Below are 16491 nucleotides of genomic sequence, written 5' to 3'. Positions count from 1 at the left end.
ACACATATACAGAAATCTTTAGGGGTGGTGTTTTTGTAGAGCGGTTAAAGTAGGATTTCCTCTTGAGCGTCAGTAGCATGTCATATTTACACTTTTATTTAATTCACTAAGCAGAAATGTAGAAAACCCTGGAAAATGCCTCGAGGCAGATACTGTGACTGTTGAACAGGTTTGCAGTATATGCATCATATAAGCTCTTAAGCGTGTTTGGTTCAGCGTCTAGCTGAGTGGAGGGGCATGCACTCATGAGTAGAGTTAAAGATAAAATGAGAATTCTCACTCACACAAATCGACGTCAGGATTTTATATGACAACTTTTAAGGATCATTAATAATATTGCCTCTGTAATGTTCTTTTGCCTATAACAGCACGATGGGGTTACATTTGTAGATATTTGTGTGGTCAGAGAGAGCAATTTTCTGGTAGTTTTTGTGGCCTTGATAGCTCAATTATAGGATAATGCATTTTGTGCTGATGTGTTAGGTGGTTGTATACATTTGTGGTGTTGCCCCGCAGTGCTGCAACTATAGAGACACATTGCTTGTAAAGTATGTTTTGAATTAGAAAGTTTCACACAAGCCTTTCCAGCCCAGTTTCCTTGATTCTGACTTGTTTTGTTCTCGATTTTATTGTTCATTTGGAGGCCCCCCCAACTTTGTTCCTCTTACATCTCTCTCACACAGTGAATTTTGACATTTGTTTTTGTTTCTGCTCCTTCTGCCTGCTCACAGTTTTGTCATGTAATGTAACACAGTCCTATCATTTGTTGATGCATCATTTCAGAGAAATTCAGAGCACTTTGTTTCAAATACAGAGGAATTGTTCAGAACAGGATTTCATAGAGAAATTAATGGAAGTTGGGATTTTAAGATGGTTAACTGGGCAGCCAGAAGTCTGAATGTTCTTGATTCTTATTGGCATGTTGGATGGATTCCCATAAAATTTTGTACAGACAGAGGATGAAGCCTCTTAAGCGCCACCAGCAGGTCAAAATTGATTTATCAGAATCAGAAACACCTGCAAAACTAAAGACATCCCCATCAGCCTCAGCAGTACCTTCTGTTTGGTGATAATTTGCAAATGTTAGCATGCTAACATGCTAAATTAGAATAATGAACATTGTAAACAATACCTGCTAAACATTGTGAGCATGTTAGCGTGCTGACATTAGCATTTAGCCTACCTCAGAGCACCGCTGCTAGGCAAGGCAAGTTTATTTGTATAGCACATTTCAACAACAAGGCGATTAGGCTGTAGTTTGTTGGTCTTGTTAAACAACATTTGACACCTGATTAAATGCTCTTTGTTAATTTTGAGCCTTGAATTGTGTTAAAAACATGGTTGCATTACTTCTTCTTGTGCTCCTTCAGTATCTCTTCACAATGATTGTACAGGCACTGTGGTTAGATTTGTCCACATGGTGTAGAATTCAGTTTACAAGCCACTTTTATATCTGGTTTTAAAATTCAACAATATGTGAGCAAAATATGATTTTAGTATGTCCAGACCTGTCACTTCATGCTTCATGGCATCGTCTGATGATAAAAGTCTCTTTAAAACAAGAAGTGTAATTACAGTCTTCTTGTCATCTTGTACTCTGTGTACTGTACTATGAAGCAGAAATACCATAAAAATAACCTCAGATGCAGCTGTGGAAAACTGCTCAGGGTCAAGTTGCCCACGAGTTTTGGATCAATTTTCATGCCTGTTTCCAAACCTCAGCCACCAGCGGGGAAACTAGAAAGTGACCCCAGTTTAGCCTCAACCTCACCCTGGAGAGTGGAAACTGTCCTTCCTCAGGCCAAAGCACGGGTTTGAATCGAAAATGGAAAAGAAGCACTTTGGACTTTCTTAACCTTTTCTGTCAAGAAAAGGAAATTGATTTTTACCGCTGCATGTAATGCCAGTGGCAGATGGATTCTAAAATTCACAAGGCATCATCACTGTTTTGTTAAGAAACTACAGAACACGTTGTACTAAGTTTTCATTTGGCTGGTGGTATTTTCTCACCCTGATTGTCCCAACAGCATCAGTCATTGTAATGATTTTTAAAAAAAAGTCTGCTACATAAAGTATTTGGAGCTATCTTTATTTATATCAGGATCAGGAATCAGTCAGATCTTATCTTTAGATCACATTTTATTATCTCCATTCCCAGGATTGAGATCGAGGACTCTGAGGCGGTGGGCATCTCCAATATCATCTCCAATCTGATCACCATGTTCCCCAGAAGTACTTTAACGGCACTGCCCAGCGACCTCTTCACCTCCTTCATCAACTGCCTCACGCTGCTCACCTGCTCGTTTGGACGCAGTGCCGCCCTAGAGGAGGTGGTGAGTAATAACGCCTTCATCTGCCTCTAAAAAAATCATATCATCTTCATTGAATTCAGTCCCGTCGTGAGTTAAATTAGGGTTCATCTTGGAGAACGAACCCAGAGGTGTTTGATTTTGATGTTTTTGAAACCAGATCACAAGCTGAGCTGAGATACTACTATACTGTGATATGTGGAGAAAATATAACATCGGTCATATTTGTGGCTTCATTTTTAACATTGTAGCAACTAACCGTTTTCTTCTGATCACAAATAAAATGTTCCCAACCTTTTTCCTTGTGACTCCTGAAATAGAAGCAAAGTTGACTTGAGAGTGTTGGTCACCAGTTCATCCAAATAATAATTTTCTTGTTTTATTTACTACAAAGTTCTTGCAATTCAGACAGTCTTCTGCAGTAAATTGACTGCAAGTGATTTAAGTGTTCAGGATCTTTTGGTTCTTTCTTATTTGAATATTTTTTACAGTCTTGAAAAAGTAAAATTATCCAACAATTCACAAGAAAAAATCATAGCTTACAGGAAAATATTTTTTTCTCTCTTTAAAAAAAAAAGTACAACTTTGTGTAGCAGGAATATGTTTTTTCTGCTTTCCTATTCTGTTAATCATCTCGTGACCCCTCAGATTTATCTTAACCCCAAGATTGGGAACCACTGGCCTCGCTATTGGTGTTGATGAGCTTCCTGAATTCATTACGACAGACATCACACCACTTGTCACTCAGTCATTAAAGACAACAGAACCAAGAGATGTGAATAGTCTCATTATAAAAAATCGTTGTCATTGTTTTGCCAACATACATTTGCTCTTACTGTCCTCGCTCAGCTGGATAAAGACGACATGGTTTACATGGAGGCCTACGACAAGCTGCTGGAGTCGTGGCTGACGCTCGTCCAGGACGAGGAGCATTTTCCTCGCGGCTGCTTCGTCCAGCCGGCAGTCCAGGTCTTCAACTCATACATCCAGTGTCATTTGGCTGCGCCTGACGGCACCCGGAACCTGGTGAGATTACTACTGTGTTTCACCTCTTATTAATGAAACACACAGTGCATTTTGCTGAAGGAAGGCAAGTCATTTTCAAAAAGTTGAAAGTGGACCCTAAAGATTTGTAAAAGGTGTTAAAGGATAGAAGTGAAGAACTCGGCTCCATTCATTTCAGCATATCTTATAATACTGGATCTCCTCATGGCTAATAGAGGATATTTCTGCATTCTTTATTTTGGCGTTTTAGTGTAAATGCAGAACATTGAAGTGTGTTTTCAGCTGACCACTCTCTGTCCTCCTCCGCCTGACGTGTTTAACTTCCTTTTTCTTTCACACTTTCTCTTTGCAATTCATAAAACCCTGAACCCCGCTCACCTTCCCACCCCTCAGTCAGTGAATGGCATATCGTCTCATGAAGAGGAAGAGATCAACGAGCTGCAGGAAGACGACAGAGAGATGTTCTCTGACCAGCTGTCCAGTATCGGCATGCTGGGACGTGTGGCCGCTGACCACTGTATCCCCCTGCTCACAAGGTAAACGCATTAAACTCACCAAGTACTTCATATCTCAAGGCAGACTTTGTTAAATTCTTGTATAAAGTTATTTTCACATTTTTTGTATCTATAATATGAAAGAACAATTGTTTAAAAGTTTTTGTGACTAAGACATTTCATCTCACTCAAAGCGCAATAAAAATTTATGTTCCAAAGCTTGATTTTCTCTCAGTATGTTTGACCTTTTGTAAAAATCTATATACAGTTTGCATTATTAAAAATTCACCAGAGATTTAGTGTGATCTTGGCTGTTGGAGTTCAAAAGGTGGCAGAAACTGTGTTTGTGTTGACATTGGTCTTGTGACCTCGTCCTGCAGCCTGCTGGAGGACCGGGTGACACGGCTGCACGGTCAACTCCAAAGGACCCAGCAGCACCTCATGGCCTCATCTGACCCCGGATCAGTGGACCGCAAAGTCCTGGACGACCTTTATGAGGACATCCACTGGCTCATACTGGTGTCAGGTCAGCAGCAGTACATAAAACTTTGTTTGTGTCTTTTAATTTTTAAAAAAAAAGGACAGTTTTCTGATCTCCTAATCAATTTCCTGGATTGACACAAGAAGAGTTGGGACTCAGCACATTCATCTTTGAGGAAGACGTAATTGTTTGCTTGCTTATGTTCCCTTTGCATTTGAATGTTTCTGATTGCACACCTGCCTCTATACTCAGGATTTTATTGTTCATTAGCAGTTAATTTAATCTCACTCACTACATGGATTAGATGTGACATGTATTTACCCCTGTGTCTCATTGTGTGTATAAGAAGCTGAGTACAGAATTTTTTTTAAATATGTAAATTAAAATGACTGATTTTAGAATACACACAATCAGGTAAAATAATATTTACAGTAAGTGATAACTTTATTAGTTACTGGGGAAAAAAGCAATATAATTAAACAGTTCTCGCAAAAAAAAATCACTATTTATAAACCTAAATTTAAACTAGGCTTGCAGTCGAGTATAACAGGGTCCAAACATATATACACTATGTATATATACTTGTTTATTTATTTATTTATTTGGGGGGGACAGAGTGTGACGTTATACTGTGTTTAAGTTTTAGATCTTTTAATAAATGTTGTATTACCTCAGGTTGAGTGACTTGGTTTTCCTGCAGAGCATTGTAAAGTCATTGTGGGGGGGTTCAGTTTCCATGAAGGTTTCACATGGTTTAAAAACAAATGCACTTAAAGTACTGAAGGCACTGAAAAAGTTAATGAAAAGCCGTATGATGTTCTAATGGACTAGAAAATGGCTTTTTTTTTATAGTGTTCACAAATGACTTTTCCAGTACAGTATATTCCACTTAACTGACTTTATTTGTGAATATGACAGAAGAACAGAACTCCACCCAGTTCTGTGGGTTTGTGTTAATGCAATATTGTTTGAATCAGCATTTTCAGAATCATTAAAGGCGTAGGCATTAAAGCAGCTTTGCTGATTCCTCACCATTAACTATTTAGGCTGAGTGGGCCACTGCCAAAAGGAGCCGTCTTTAAAGATGAAATCTGTATTTTATTATTGTTATTCTTTTAATGTTCAGGAGATATGGAAACTGGCACATTTGTGCGTTTTGAAAACAGACTTTACACCCCACCACTGAGAAATATCGCACCTGTTCATGTTGACAAGACCAATAATGTTTTCGTACTTTATTCTGATGCAAAGCTGGATACTAGAGCTGCAACTAACGATTATTTTCACTATCAGTTATTCTGATAATTATTTACTTGATTAGTCAATTCATTGTTTGGTCTGTAAAATGTCTAAAAAAAATTGTGAAAAATGTCCTCTCAAAAACAGTCCAAAGATATTCAATTTACCATCATAGACGACTAAGAAATGTTATATGATGTTATATATTATATATAATGTTATGTTATAATAATATTCAAAATTGAGAAGGTGGAAACAGACAATTTGGGGCATTTTTGCTTTAAAAAAAACAATTGATCGATTCATTTTCTGTTGATTGACTAATCTATTAATCAACTAATTGTTTCAGCTCTACTCGATACCCACTATGATGATGATCTACTCTTCTTTTTTTAATTTTTTTTTATTGTATATTTTAGGTTTTTCCCAAAACTTTTAACAAAAAAAATCAACAGAGTGAACGGGCTGTAACATACCATCTGCATCTGTCTGTGCACTCTCCAGGGTATTTACTAGCAGACGACCCTCAGGGCGAAACCCCGTTGATTCCCTCAGAGGTGATGGAGTTTTCCATCAAACACTCGACAGAAGTGGACATCAACACGACGCTGCAGATCCTAGGGTCACCGGGGGAGAAGGCCTCGTCCATACCAGGCTGCAACCGCACAGACTCAGTCATCAGGTACTGTTTCTGTTGATATAACGTTTTCAATTGATTATTTTGTGTAGCGCTCACGTGGCTTGGACATTCTTTTAGATGCTGCTGAGAAAATAAGAATATCCGCTTAGGAATCCAGTGCTTTATGTATAAGATGTGCTGAGAAATGCTTTTGTTTTGTCGTCTGACTTGTGATGTTGGCCAAGCTAACAAACACTTTTGCACTGAAGACTCTAAACAGGTACATGAGAGAGTAGATAAAATATAAAATAAATATGAACTAGTTCACGTTTTGGCAATTGGAAGCATATTGATTTGCGAATATAGTATAATAGTGTTCTATAGAAACCCTAAATTTCAAAAGCCTTCTTTTAGTCTCAAATTTCAAGGAATTGAGGTTAAGGCTTTTATTCTTTTACTTTTGCCATTAAAAGACCTATGAGAACTTTGAAGTTTTGTATTTTGCATTGTACAAAAAAGCTGCTGCGCTGTGTTGGTTTCTTTTGCTCTGTCTGGTAACTAAGGGTTCATGAGCTTGTAAGTAATGTTTTTATCCTTTGTTGGGTTTGAAGGCTTCGTAGGGACTGAAACTACTGAAAAGTTGTCCGACATGAGTCTTACTGGCATCCGGCATTTACAACTGGAAAGTCGACCAATTGAATCTTCAGACTAAATAAGAAAATATGTGTAGATAAGATGGAAGAGGAATTTGAGCCTCACTTGCTCTGACATACAATAGCTGCTTCATCAACATAAAAAAAAGACTGTGAAGGTCTCCGGTTTGAATTTGTGTAACAGAAGGAATGTTAAGCAAAGCATCTGTGAAAAACAGTATGCAGAGTAGGTTTGAAATGTGTTTCTGACATAATAAAGCTGACTCAAATACCAGACAAACTGCTGTCAAATTGTTGTATTGGAAGAGATGGCACTTCTTTGTGTCAAGCAGTCCTTGGATGTTGTACAGTTCATCTCACTTTACCAGCCAGACCCCAATAAAACTGGCCCAGAATAGACTTCCTCGCTGTCTGAGGCTAGTTGGACTTTTAAGTGTTGTCACAGTTATTGTCCTATAAAGCTGAAGCTGGGTTAGTTCCTTCACATTCACACTCAAACACCATCTGAATGTGCAGCCAGTAAAACACAGTAACAATGACCCTCTGTGGTTTATAAAACTGTCACTGGGGTGACCCAAAACATGGGCTCACTTTCACACAAACTGTGTAAGGATGAGACACATGGAGGTGTGTCCTTCAGAGCCTGAGCTTCCTCTACCCTAACCTCACGGACCAAAAATTAAAGTGGAATTTGGCATTCTTCATGAGCTCGTAAAGTCAAACATTTCAAAGTACAACTGCAAAAAGTGATTATTTTCATTATCGATTAATCTGTTGGTTATTTTGTTTGATTCAATCAGTTGTTTAGTTTATAAAATGTCAGAAAGTAGTGAAAAATGTCCATCACAATTTTCCAGAGCCTAAGGTGACCCCCTCAAATTGCATTTTGCTTGATGAATTACTTAAACAATTATAATCAGTTATCAAAATTGTGGTAGATTAATTTTCTGTTGATTAAAATGAGGCCATGTTGACCTGTTTCATGTGGATTTATGTGTATGTCAGCCTCTGAACACAGCTACAGTCACACACATTCACACATTCTTACATTCAGTTAGTCAGTTAAGCATCTGACAGAAAAGTATTTGACAATTTTTATAATCCATAAATCATCAACCTTGTTTATCAATGCTGATTACTTGTTATATCATTGTAAATTAAATATATTTCGGTTTTGGATTGTTGGCCAGACAAAACATGTCAGCTTGGGCTCTGGAAAAATGTGACTGACATTTTATAGATTAAATGATTAATCAGTTAATCAAAGAAAAATAAGATTAATCAGTAATGAAAATAATCACTAGTTGGAATCAGAGGCTACATTTCAATTGCCAAACAAGGTTTCAGTTATCAGCACTGAAATGGACATGGCATTTGCTGTTGCTGTTGAAAAACTACAGCTCAAAATTATAAAAATGTATCCGCAGTGCAGTCAAAGGTGTTGCTGATTAATAAAAGTCATTGAATGATTATTTGCCCATGACATTTCCAACGTTTAAAAATAGTTTTCAGCCAGCACTTTCTGTAAGAGCAGAAATGTGTGTTTCTGATTGTGGCACCTTCCTTTAAAACACAACTTCTCTTGTTCCTGCATTGCATTGTGGTCTGTTTCTGCGGGTTTAGAAATTGTTCTCGTGCACCATGGGTTTCTCTCTCTGTGGTTGTTGAACATCAGTACAAAGTGATGGCTCTAAAAAATACACCAACATATAATAAAATGGACTCTGGGATGCAAAGCGTATCTAGCTGCTGTTATCAGATAGGAGTAATTTTTTAACAACAATTAATTGTGCAGCCCGACAGTATGTGACTGTGCTGTTAAAAACCTTGTGCGGTTCAGGGCTGTTGTTACACTGGATGCTTGTCTGTTTGAGTGTATGTGTGTGCACGCAGGCGTGTGTGTCTGTGTGTGTGTGTGTACAGATAATCACAGTGACGACAATAGATAGTCACAGCAGCCATTGACATTGTCTGTTGAAGGTCATTGAGCCCCTGTGTTTTCTAGATTGTTCATTATGTCGAGGTGTGTGTGTGTGCGTGTGTGTGTGTGTGTGTGGGATGACAGCAATGGCAGAGGATTGCAGAGACGAGTGGGCGATGGCATCAGGTTTCCTACTAGCGAGCGGCCAACCCCGGCCCCGTAAATGTCAACGTGGTTTTGTTTTCTGCAAACAATGTGAACTGTGCACTGTCCTCGACATAAGCTGCTTTAAGCCCTCTGTCTCTCTGTCCTTTATAGTTTGTGTGTGTGTGTGTGTGTGTGTGTGTGCACACTTGACTTTGTGAGGCCCACTCTTCCACACACACAAAGGGCATCAAGATGACTATCTACTAAGGTTTGATCATTTAGTTGTAGGGGTGGATGATTTGACCTGAAATCAATATCAGAATTAACTGTCACATTTCCCTCCGTAACAACAACCGAAACTTTATTTTATTAATTACACCACAAAGGTCTCATCCTCGCAGTGCACCTCTGATTAAATATTCATTGTTCTATATTATCTTGACTAAAGCCATAATTACTGACATGGCGTCATTGTTTTGAACCAGCCCCTCTTCATTTGCACCTGCGGCAGCTGCAATTTATCCAGAGTTCAGATTCAGATTTGAGATTTTATTCACCCAAGACCATGATTACATGACGTACAGTACAAAAAACATATACACAATACAATGATGACAAAACAATGGCAGCCGGCACGAGTTAATAATAAAAAAACAAAAAACTAAGAGACGTGTGTTTTCCATTAATTTATCAAGGCCTACAAGACATTTTAGAATACATAAATAAATACATATATGCAACAAAAAAAAATCTTCTAAGATTATTCATGAAAATGGGATCTTTGCTAGTTTTCTTTTTCAATCAAGCAGTGATATGGCTTGTATAATACTCCATGGTGGGCTTTATTTGCCACATAAAGGCATGAAAGTAGTCCAAAAACAGACGTGGGTGGGTGTCTGTAGCACTAACACTTGAAGCAGTTCAGCATATTTGATGAAGTTGATGTTTTTTGCATGATTCTTGCTGTTCTTGGGTTGTATCCACATGTTTGAATGCTCTTATTGTGAGTCACTTTGGATAAAAGCGCCAGCTAAATTAATATAATGTATCTGTATGGGAGGATTACAGAAAATTACATGATCACACGTCTGTCGGCATTGTACTTTTTTCGGGCTGCCACCGGACGATGAAGATGAAACTTATATTACGCTCACCATTGCGGCCACACAGATGCAGAAACTATAAATGTAGCTTTACTGTTGCCTACATTGTGATGTCAAGGCCAAAATGATGTAAAATTATTGTTCACTCATGAATAAAAAGCTGCTCCCAGCTGCTTTTATACTGTTGTCTCTCTGCTGAGCTTCTTGTCTTGTCATGACCTTGTTTGTATCATCTAATCTATTTCAGTCTTAATTTTTTGACCTTCTCTTCTCAACTACTACCCCCCTGTTCTCATGCCTTTGCATCGTTTTATCTTGTCCCCTAACCTTTCATTTTCCTACTTGTTTTGCCTTCTATCCTCTTCATCTGTCATGTCGTCTTCTTTTGCCATGTTCCTCCTTGCCATATTTCAACTTTAAATCCAACTACTCTCTTTGATATTCTTCTGTCACAGGTTGCTGTCAGCGGTGTTGCGGACGTCAGAGGTTGAGTCCAGGGCAACCAGAGCGAGTCTGACAGGGCTGCTGAGCCCACAGATGGGAAAGGACATCATGTGGTTCCTCAGACGATGGGCCAAGACGTACCTGCTGATGGACGAGAAGCTCTACGAGCAGGTATAAGACTCTCTCGTGTTCCCCCATAGCTGACATACCTCTACATAACATAAAACATATAAAAATCTTCACACGTGCCATCACTGTCAGCAGTGATGGCACGTGTGAAGATATATCGCACACTGCAGTATGTCCTTGTAATATCTTTTCTCCATAATAGCAATAAACCAGATGTTTTCCTGTCTCTCCTCAGATCAGCATCCCCCTGAGCACAGCGTTTGGTGCAGACACTGAGGGAGCCCAGTGGATTGTGGGATATCTTCTGGAGAAGGTGATCAACAACCTGTCTGTGTGGAGCTCAGAGGCTGAGCTGGCAAACGACACCGTGGAGCTGCTGGTGACGCTGGTGGAGAAGAGGGAGAGGTCAGTGATGTAGGGCTGCAACAATTAGTCGATTTCGCAGAAAATTTATTGGCATCTGTTTTGATACTTGCCAAAATTCTCTGGTGCTAGCAACTCAAATATGAATATTTTCTGGTTTCCTTAGACTTATGATTGTAAACTGAATATCTTTGGGTTTTGGATTGTTGGTTGGATAAAAAAGACATTAGAAGATGTCGCTTTGCGAAATTGTGATGGGCATTTTTTCTGACCAAAAGAATAATCCTGAGACCGATATATCCTGACTTGTATTGCGTAATACTTTTCCTATAATGCAACCAATGGCATTTTTGTTTGTTTTTTCAAATATACTGAATTGTTTTAAGCCTCTTGGCTTGCTTTGATATTATATAGAACAATTTAAAAAGGGAAATCATTGACCTCTTGTAACTGTTGGATGAAAACTTTTTGTCACTAAAATGTCAACTTTTCATGAGCTAGGAAAAACAAGTTTGTTTTCTGGTAAATGAAAATGCACTCTGTTAAATTAGGAGAGTGGTCAGAATGTTTTGAGAAACGTCTTTCACTCAAGAAGGAAACATGGAAATCAACCAAATTAGATTGAGAAAGTTGTCAGAGGACAACAGCAATATGCGGATTGTAACGAAGATTTCTTTGTTAAAAGTGGTCATGGTCAAAAAGGTTTGGAACAAGTGTTCTGATGCCTTTTGGGTAATATCATCTATAAGTATAGATGTTTTTGCAGATTGCTGGGGGTCACATCCGATCCTACCACACCACAGACTAACAGATACTCTGCCTCCCTGTCTGCTCAGGGCGAATATCGTGGTGCAGTGTGAGAGCTGGTGGAACCTGGCGAAGCAGTTTGCCAGCCGCAGCCCTCCCCTCCACCTGCTGTCCAGCTCCGTGCAGAGGTCTCTGATGAAAGCGCTGGTCCTGGGGGGCTTCGCACACATGGACTCTGACACCAAACAGCAATACTGGGCCGAGGTAATGTGTGTATGACGGTGTACCGTAAAAAAAAATAAGAGCTCAAATGATTAGTTGATTAATCAAATACATGTATGATTGGCAGAAAATTAATTGACAGTTTTTATCATCTTTATAAGTCATTTACCAAGAGAAAATTACTTCTCTGTGGTTCTAGCTTTTCAAATGTGAGAATTTGATGCTTTTCTGAGTGTATGTCATTGTAAGTCTAATATGTTTGGTGTTTTTTGGGGTCAGACAAAAAAAGAAATTTTAAGATGTCAGCTTCGGCTCTAATCACTAATTCATTTATCAATAAAGAAAATACCCTTATAACAAGCCCGTAATAAATACACACATAAAATGATTAAAGTAAATAATAAAGACAGTAAGTACTTAAAAACTATGTGTCTCTCTTCCAGTCTAAAATATCTAATGCAGACAAATATGCCCCAAAAATAAAGTCTAAAAAATCGATTGAAACGACAGTGACACTTAGCAATAACACTGGGCTTAGTAAGAGGTACAAGGCGGGAAGCATCATGGGGCTGTAAATTATTTTGTGAAACCAGACTAATTCCATTCTCTGTGTTAGCAGCTGTTTATGGCATGGAGACCCATCACACCTACTCAGCAGCTGTAAAATTCTGGCAAACATAAGGCCTGTAAATGATGTATTAAACTCTATAAACAGAGCAGAAGAATTACAAGAACAACTAAAATGTCCAGACTGTTTTCTGTAGCTGTGTTTTAAAATACTATTCTGATTTATTACAATTTGGGACGTATTTTTGTACTTTTAAATGGTCTGTTCTCTTTGTACTAAAAATATTGTACTCAGTGAGCTAAAGATCTGGGAAAGCTGCAACATCACTAAAGGGGCCAGAAACATGAACAGTGAGTCGTCCAGACAGGTTGTAAACAAATCTCCAGGTTAGTCAAACTTATTTGGAAGAGAAAAGCAGTAAAATTGTCACCCAAACTGTTTGTTGTAAACAACACAGTTTTGCTGTGCAATGAAGGATTATTACCAACATTTCAGGTACACTCACTTTCAGTTGTGCTTCTAAATGAAGTGGTTTAGATAATCTAGTCTGTTTACATCATCTGACTTCTCCTTGTCTTGCCCCGTTGGACCTTATTGTAGCAATGGCGCTGCGTTCCTAGATCTCAGCCATTACTTTAGTGAGTGCAATGTTATTGTAACTGATAAAAAAGATGACCAAAACTAAAATAAGAGCTGTAGTTAAATGAAGTTATCCTTTTAAAGTGGAACATCCTGCAAAACTAGTTTGTCCTCTTCAGAGTTATAGAGCTCTGCAGACTGCAGTCAGATCCGAGGAGGAGGAGTGATGGATGTAGTCGATAATATTCCCCCATGGAGTCTTTCTCCCGTGTGTATAACATGATCCTTTTCTTGATCCTGGAGGCCTTTGTCTTAATAGGCTGACAGTAGTAAATGGGGGTGCAAAGCCACAATGACTCCAGAGTAATTATGGGGGGTGTACGAGCGAGACGGCAGCTGTTGGCTCCTGCAGCTGCTTTTTCCTGAACTTGGATGGCCCTGTTGGAGGAGGAAGAGGGGAGATGGACCCAACAACTGATCAAACAACTCCTTTGTTACATCTCTACATGCCTCCTCTTTCCTCACATGCACCGAGAAATCACTTTTATCCTGTTTACTCAAGCAACTCAGATTTAGTTTGACACACATGTCATAACTGATGTTCAGATAACTCAGTTTGAGGCTAACACCAGTCAGAAGTTCCAGTCTGTTTTGCTGCAGGTCTAGCCCGAAGACTGTAGACTGAATATTAAAAACCGCCTCTTAAAATGACTTGCCAAAAGAAAAAAAAACCCACAGCAATTAAAAACCTAAAATAGTCGCATTAAATGTGTTAATTAACTTTAAAATAAAGTGAACATAGCCACTGACATTTCTACAGGCTACTTCAAAATGTTTGGCGACATGAAGACCGTAGGTTAGGATAACATACAGTTTGTCCTATCTGAGCACCTTACAGACATTTGTCGAGGCAAGAGTCCATTTTGATTCGTAAATGAACCTAAGACTCCCTGTTTCTCTCCTCCCGTCTGTCCGTCCAGGTGCTTCACCCTCTCCAGCAGCGTTTCCTCAACCTCATCAACCAAGAGAACTTTGCTCAGATCAGCCAGGAGGAAGCTGTCAAAAAGGAGATTGTCGCTACGTTAGAGGCGCTGTGCGGCATCGCAGAGGCGACGCAGATCGACAACGTGGCCTCGCTCTTCTCTTTTCTTATGGACTTCCTGTCCAGTTGCATCGGTCTCATGGAGGTAAGAGCAGGTTGGGTAGGTGAATCGAAGTCAGTTGTTGTTCCTGTGTAAGCTTAGAGTACGGCAATAAGGTTAGATCCACACATGTCAAATGGGGCCATTGAATTGACAGACCTGAACTGATATATAGCACTTAACTCAAAAGACAAGCCAACAAAACTCAGTTCAAAGGAATCTTCCAATATGTTTGCACAGTAAAATTAAGAAGAAGCCTTGAAACGTTAGTCAGTGTGTAAATGTTTGTGATGAAAGATTCTGTAACTATCTAGATGACATTCATCTGACTTTTGCTTTTGTTACTCAGGTCTACAGCAACACGCCTGAGACGATCAACCTCATCATTGAGGTTTTTGTGGAAGTGGCTCACAAGCAGATCTGTTACCTGGGAGAGGTAAGTGACACATCTTAAATGTGCTTCCACTGTTTTACCTGCAGATAATAATGTTTTAAGTTAAAAGTATTTTGCAGGTAATGATTTGCTGCTTGCCTGAGCAGCTGGTACTGTAACTGCACATAACTGTACAGTCTGTACAAAAGCTGCCAGTGTTTAACTCGTAGCTGATGAAGGTTTTTCACACATGTGATGATCTGCTTCCTGTGGGATGTTCTGTCACTAGTTGTGAGATAAAAAAATAGAGAAAAAAACACTGCACGCTCGGTATCAGACTTAGCTGAGGTGCTGGAGATATAGACTACAAAACTCAATGAAAAAAACATCCACACTCTGACCAAAAGCTTGCTTATTAAATAAGATTTTTGCACAGATTTGAATGTGCAGATACTAGTTGAGAGATTTACAAAAAAAAGATGGCTGAATCAAATCAGTAACAGTTTAATATTTATCAACAGATATTCATCAGTCAGTTTTCTTCTCAGTAAAGACACTGAACTGAAATTCATCTTTGACTTTGGCTGAATAAGATTATAATTAATGAAACATTTGTATATTGATACAAGCAATTTGGGTGGCTTTGCATTGACAAATTTTACATGCTTTAACGTGCACCTCTGATCTTTTTTTTTGTTACGTTTTGTCTGTTTCTTGTGTAAGATAATAGTAATAGTCTGGCCTCAGGTTTAGCTGAAGATAAAGGCACAGTTTTCCTCAGGTGGTTCCTCGTTGATGGGAAAGAAAAGACGTATGCTTGAAGGAAACAGAAAAGGAAAGATGGGGTGTGAGACGCACTTAGACTAATGTAGGGGGCAAACTAGTCATGGCTTTTTAGAATATCATTAGGAAGCTGTGTATCAGACTAGAAGCTTTTATCAGTTCTCCGAGGACGCCTGGAAAATGGATTAAGGAATTTTACAAATAAGTCAACTACTAGAATATACCAGATCTTTCATGTACTAATCAAGAAAATATGTGATGCATTTCAGTCCAACTATGGTAGGGAACAGACTGTCTACCCTAAAAAAAAATAATAATAAAACCCAGGAGGTCTAGCCATTTTGGTCCCAAAACACGTGAATTTTGTGGGAACTCTTTGTAGCTTCAGGTCCATGTAGCTATAGAATAAGATGTTAACTGTCACTACTGTCTCCTCTCTCCTCATCCAGACCAAGTCCATGAAGCTGTATGAGGTATGTCTGACGCTGCTGCAGGTCTACTCCAAAAACAACCAGAGCAGGAAGCGAAACGATGCCACAGCTGAGGAGGACCAGTACCAGGACCTGCTGCTCATCATGGAGCTGCTCACAAACCTGCTCTCCAAAGAGTTCATCGACTTCAGCGACACCGGTCAGTTGGCTGGATGTGTCTTTAAATATCAATGTAAAGAGGAGAAATCCACAGCCAATTAGAGTCCTTAGCCTTGTTCATATTGCCTCAGTTGCTTGAGATTCAGTTTTTCTGTGTTCTAGACGAGGTGTTTCGAAACCAAGACCAGGGAACACCGGCGTCCAATCGGACAGTATCAGCCGCAGATGTGGTTCTCTATGGTGTCAACATTGTTCTTCCACTCATGTCTCAGGACCTGCTCAAGGTAAAACTACATGGATGTTTTTTAGTGTTTCATCTACGATCCAGGCTACACATTTCCTTTCAGTGTCCCCCATCGGGCTGGATCTGTTACGATGACGTGTTCTATGAGCTCATGCTGATCTTGTTGTTTTCCAGTTCCCCTCTCTGTGTAACCAGTACTACAAGCTCATCACCTTCATCTGTGAGATCTTTCCAGAAAAGATCCCACAGCTGCCTGAAGACCTCTTCAAAAGCCTCATGTTCTCCCTGGAGCTGGGAATGACCTCGTATCCTCCCACTGTGTTTGTGGATGTGTGT

The 16491-nt window shown here is 39.3% G+C and overlaps 1 protein-coding gene across 1 annotated transcript in view; it reads left to right on the top strand.

The window, feature by feature from the left end:
- xpo4 (exportin 4) overlaps nucleotides 1–16491 on the top strand; it is a 62524-nt gene that overhangs the window by 40061 nt on the left and 5972 nt on the right. The window contains exons 9-21 of the mRNA XM_044216986.1: nucleotides 2159–2333; nucleotides 3159–3335; nucleotides 3708–3850; nucleotides 4189–4334; nucleotides 6033–6210; nucleotides 10427–10586; nucleotides 10780–10949; nucleotides 11744–11918; nucleotides 14004–14210; nucleotides 14515–14601; nucleotides 15771–15951; nucleotides 16074–16195; nucleotides 16330–16460. Coding sequence (XP_044072921.1) covers nucleotides 2159–2333; nucleotides 3159–3335; nucleotides 3708–3850; nucleotides 4189–4334; nucleotides 6033–6210; nucleotides 10427–10586; nucleotides 10780–10949; nucleotides 11744–11918; nucleotides 14004–14210; nucleotides 14515–14601; nucleotides 15771–15951; nucleotides 16074–16195; nucleotides 16330–16460 — 2052 coding nt within the window. The remainder of the gene's footprint in view (nucleotides 1–2158; nucleotides 2334–3158; nucleotides 3336–3707; nucleotides 3851–4188; nucleotides 4335–6032; nucleotides 6211–10426; nucleotides 10587–10779; nucleotides 10950–11743; nucleotides 11919–14003; nucleotides 14211–14514; nucleotides 14602–15770; nucleotides 15952–16073; nucleotides 16196–16329; nucleotides 16461–16491) is intronic.

The sequence above is a fragment of the Siniperca chuatsi genome, linkage group LG12 (assembly GCF_020085105.1).
Source record: "Siniperca chuatsi isolate FFG_IHB_CAS linkage group LG12, ASM2008510v1, whole genome shotgun sequence".
NCBI classification, from domain to species: domain Eukaryota; kingdom Metazoa; phylum Chordata; class Actinopteri; order Centrarchiformes; family Sinipercidae; genus Siniperca; species Siniperca chuatsi.
Note: the sequence above shows the minus strand (reverse complement) of the source record. Positions and strands in the feature narration are given on the sequence as shown.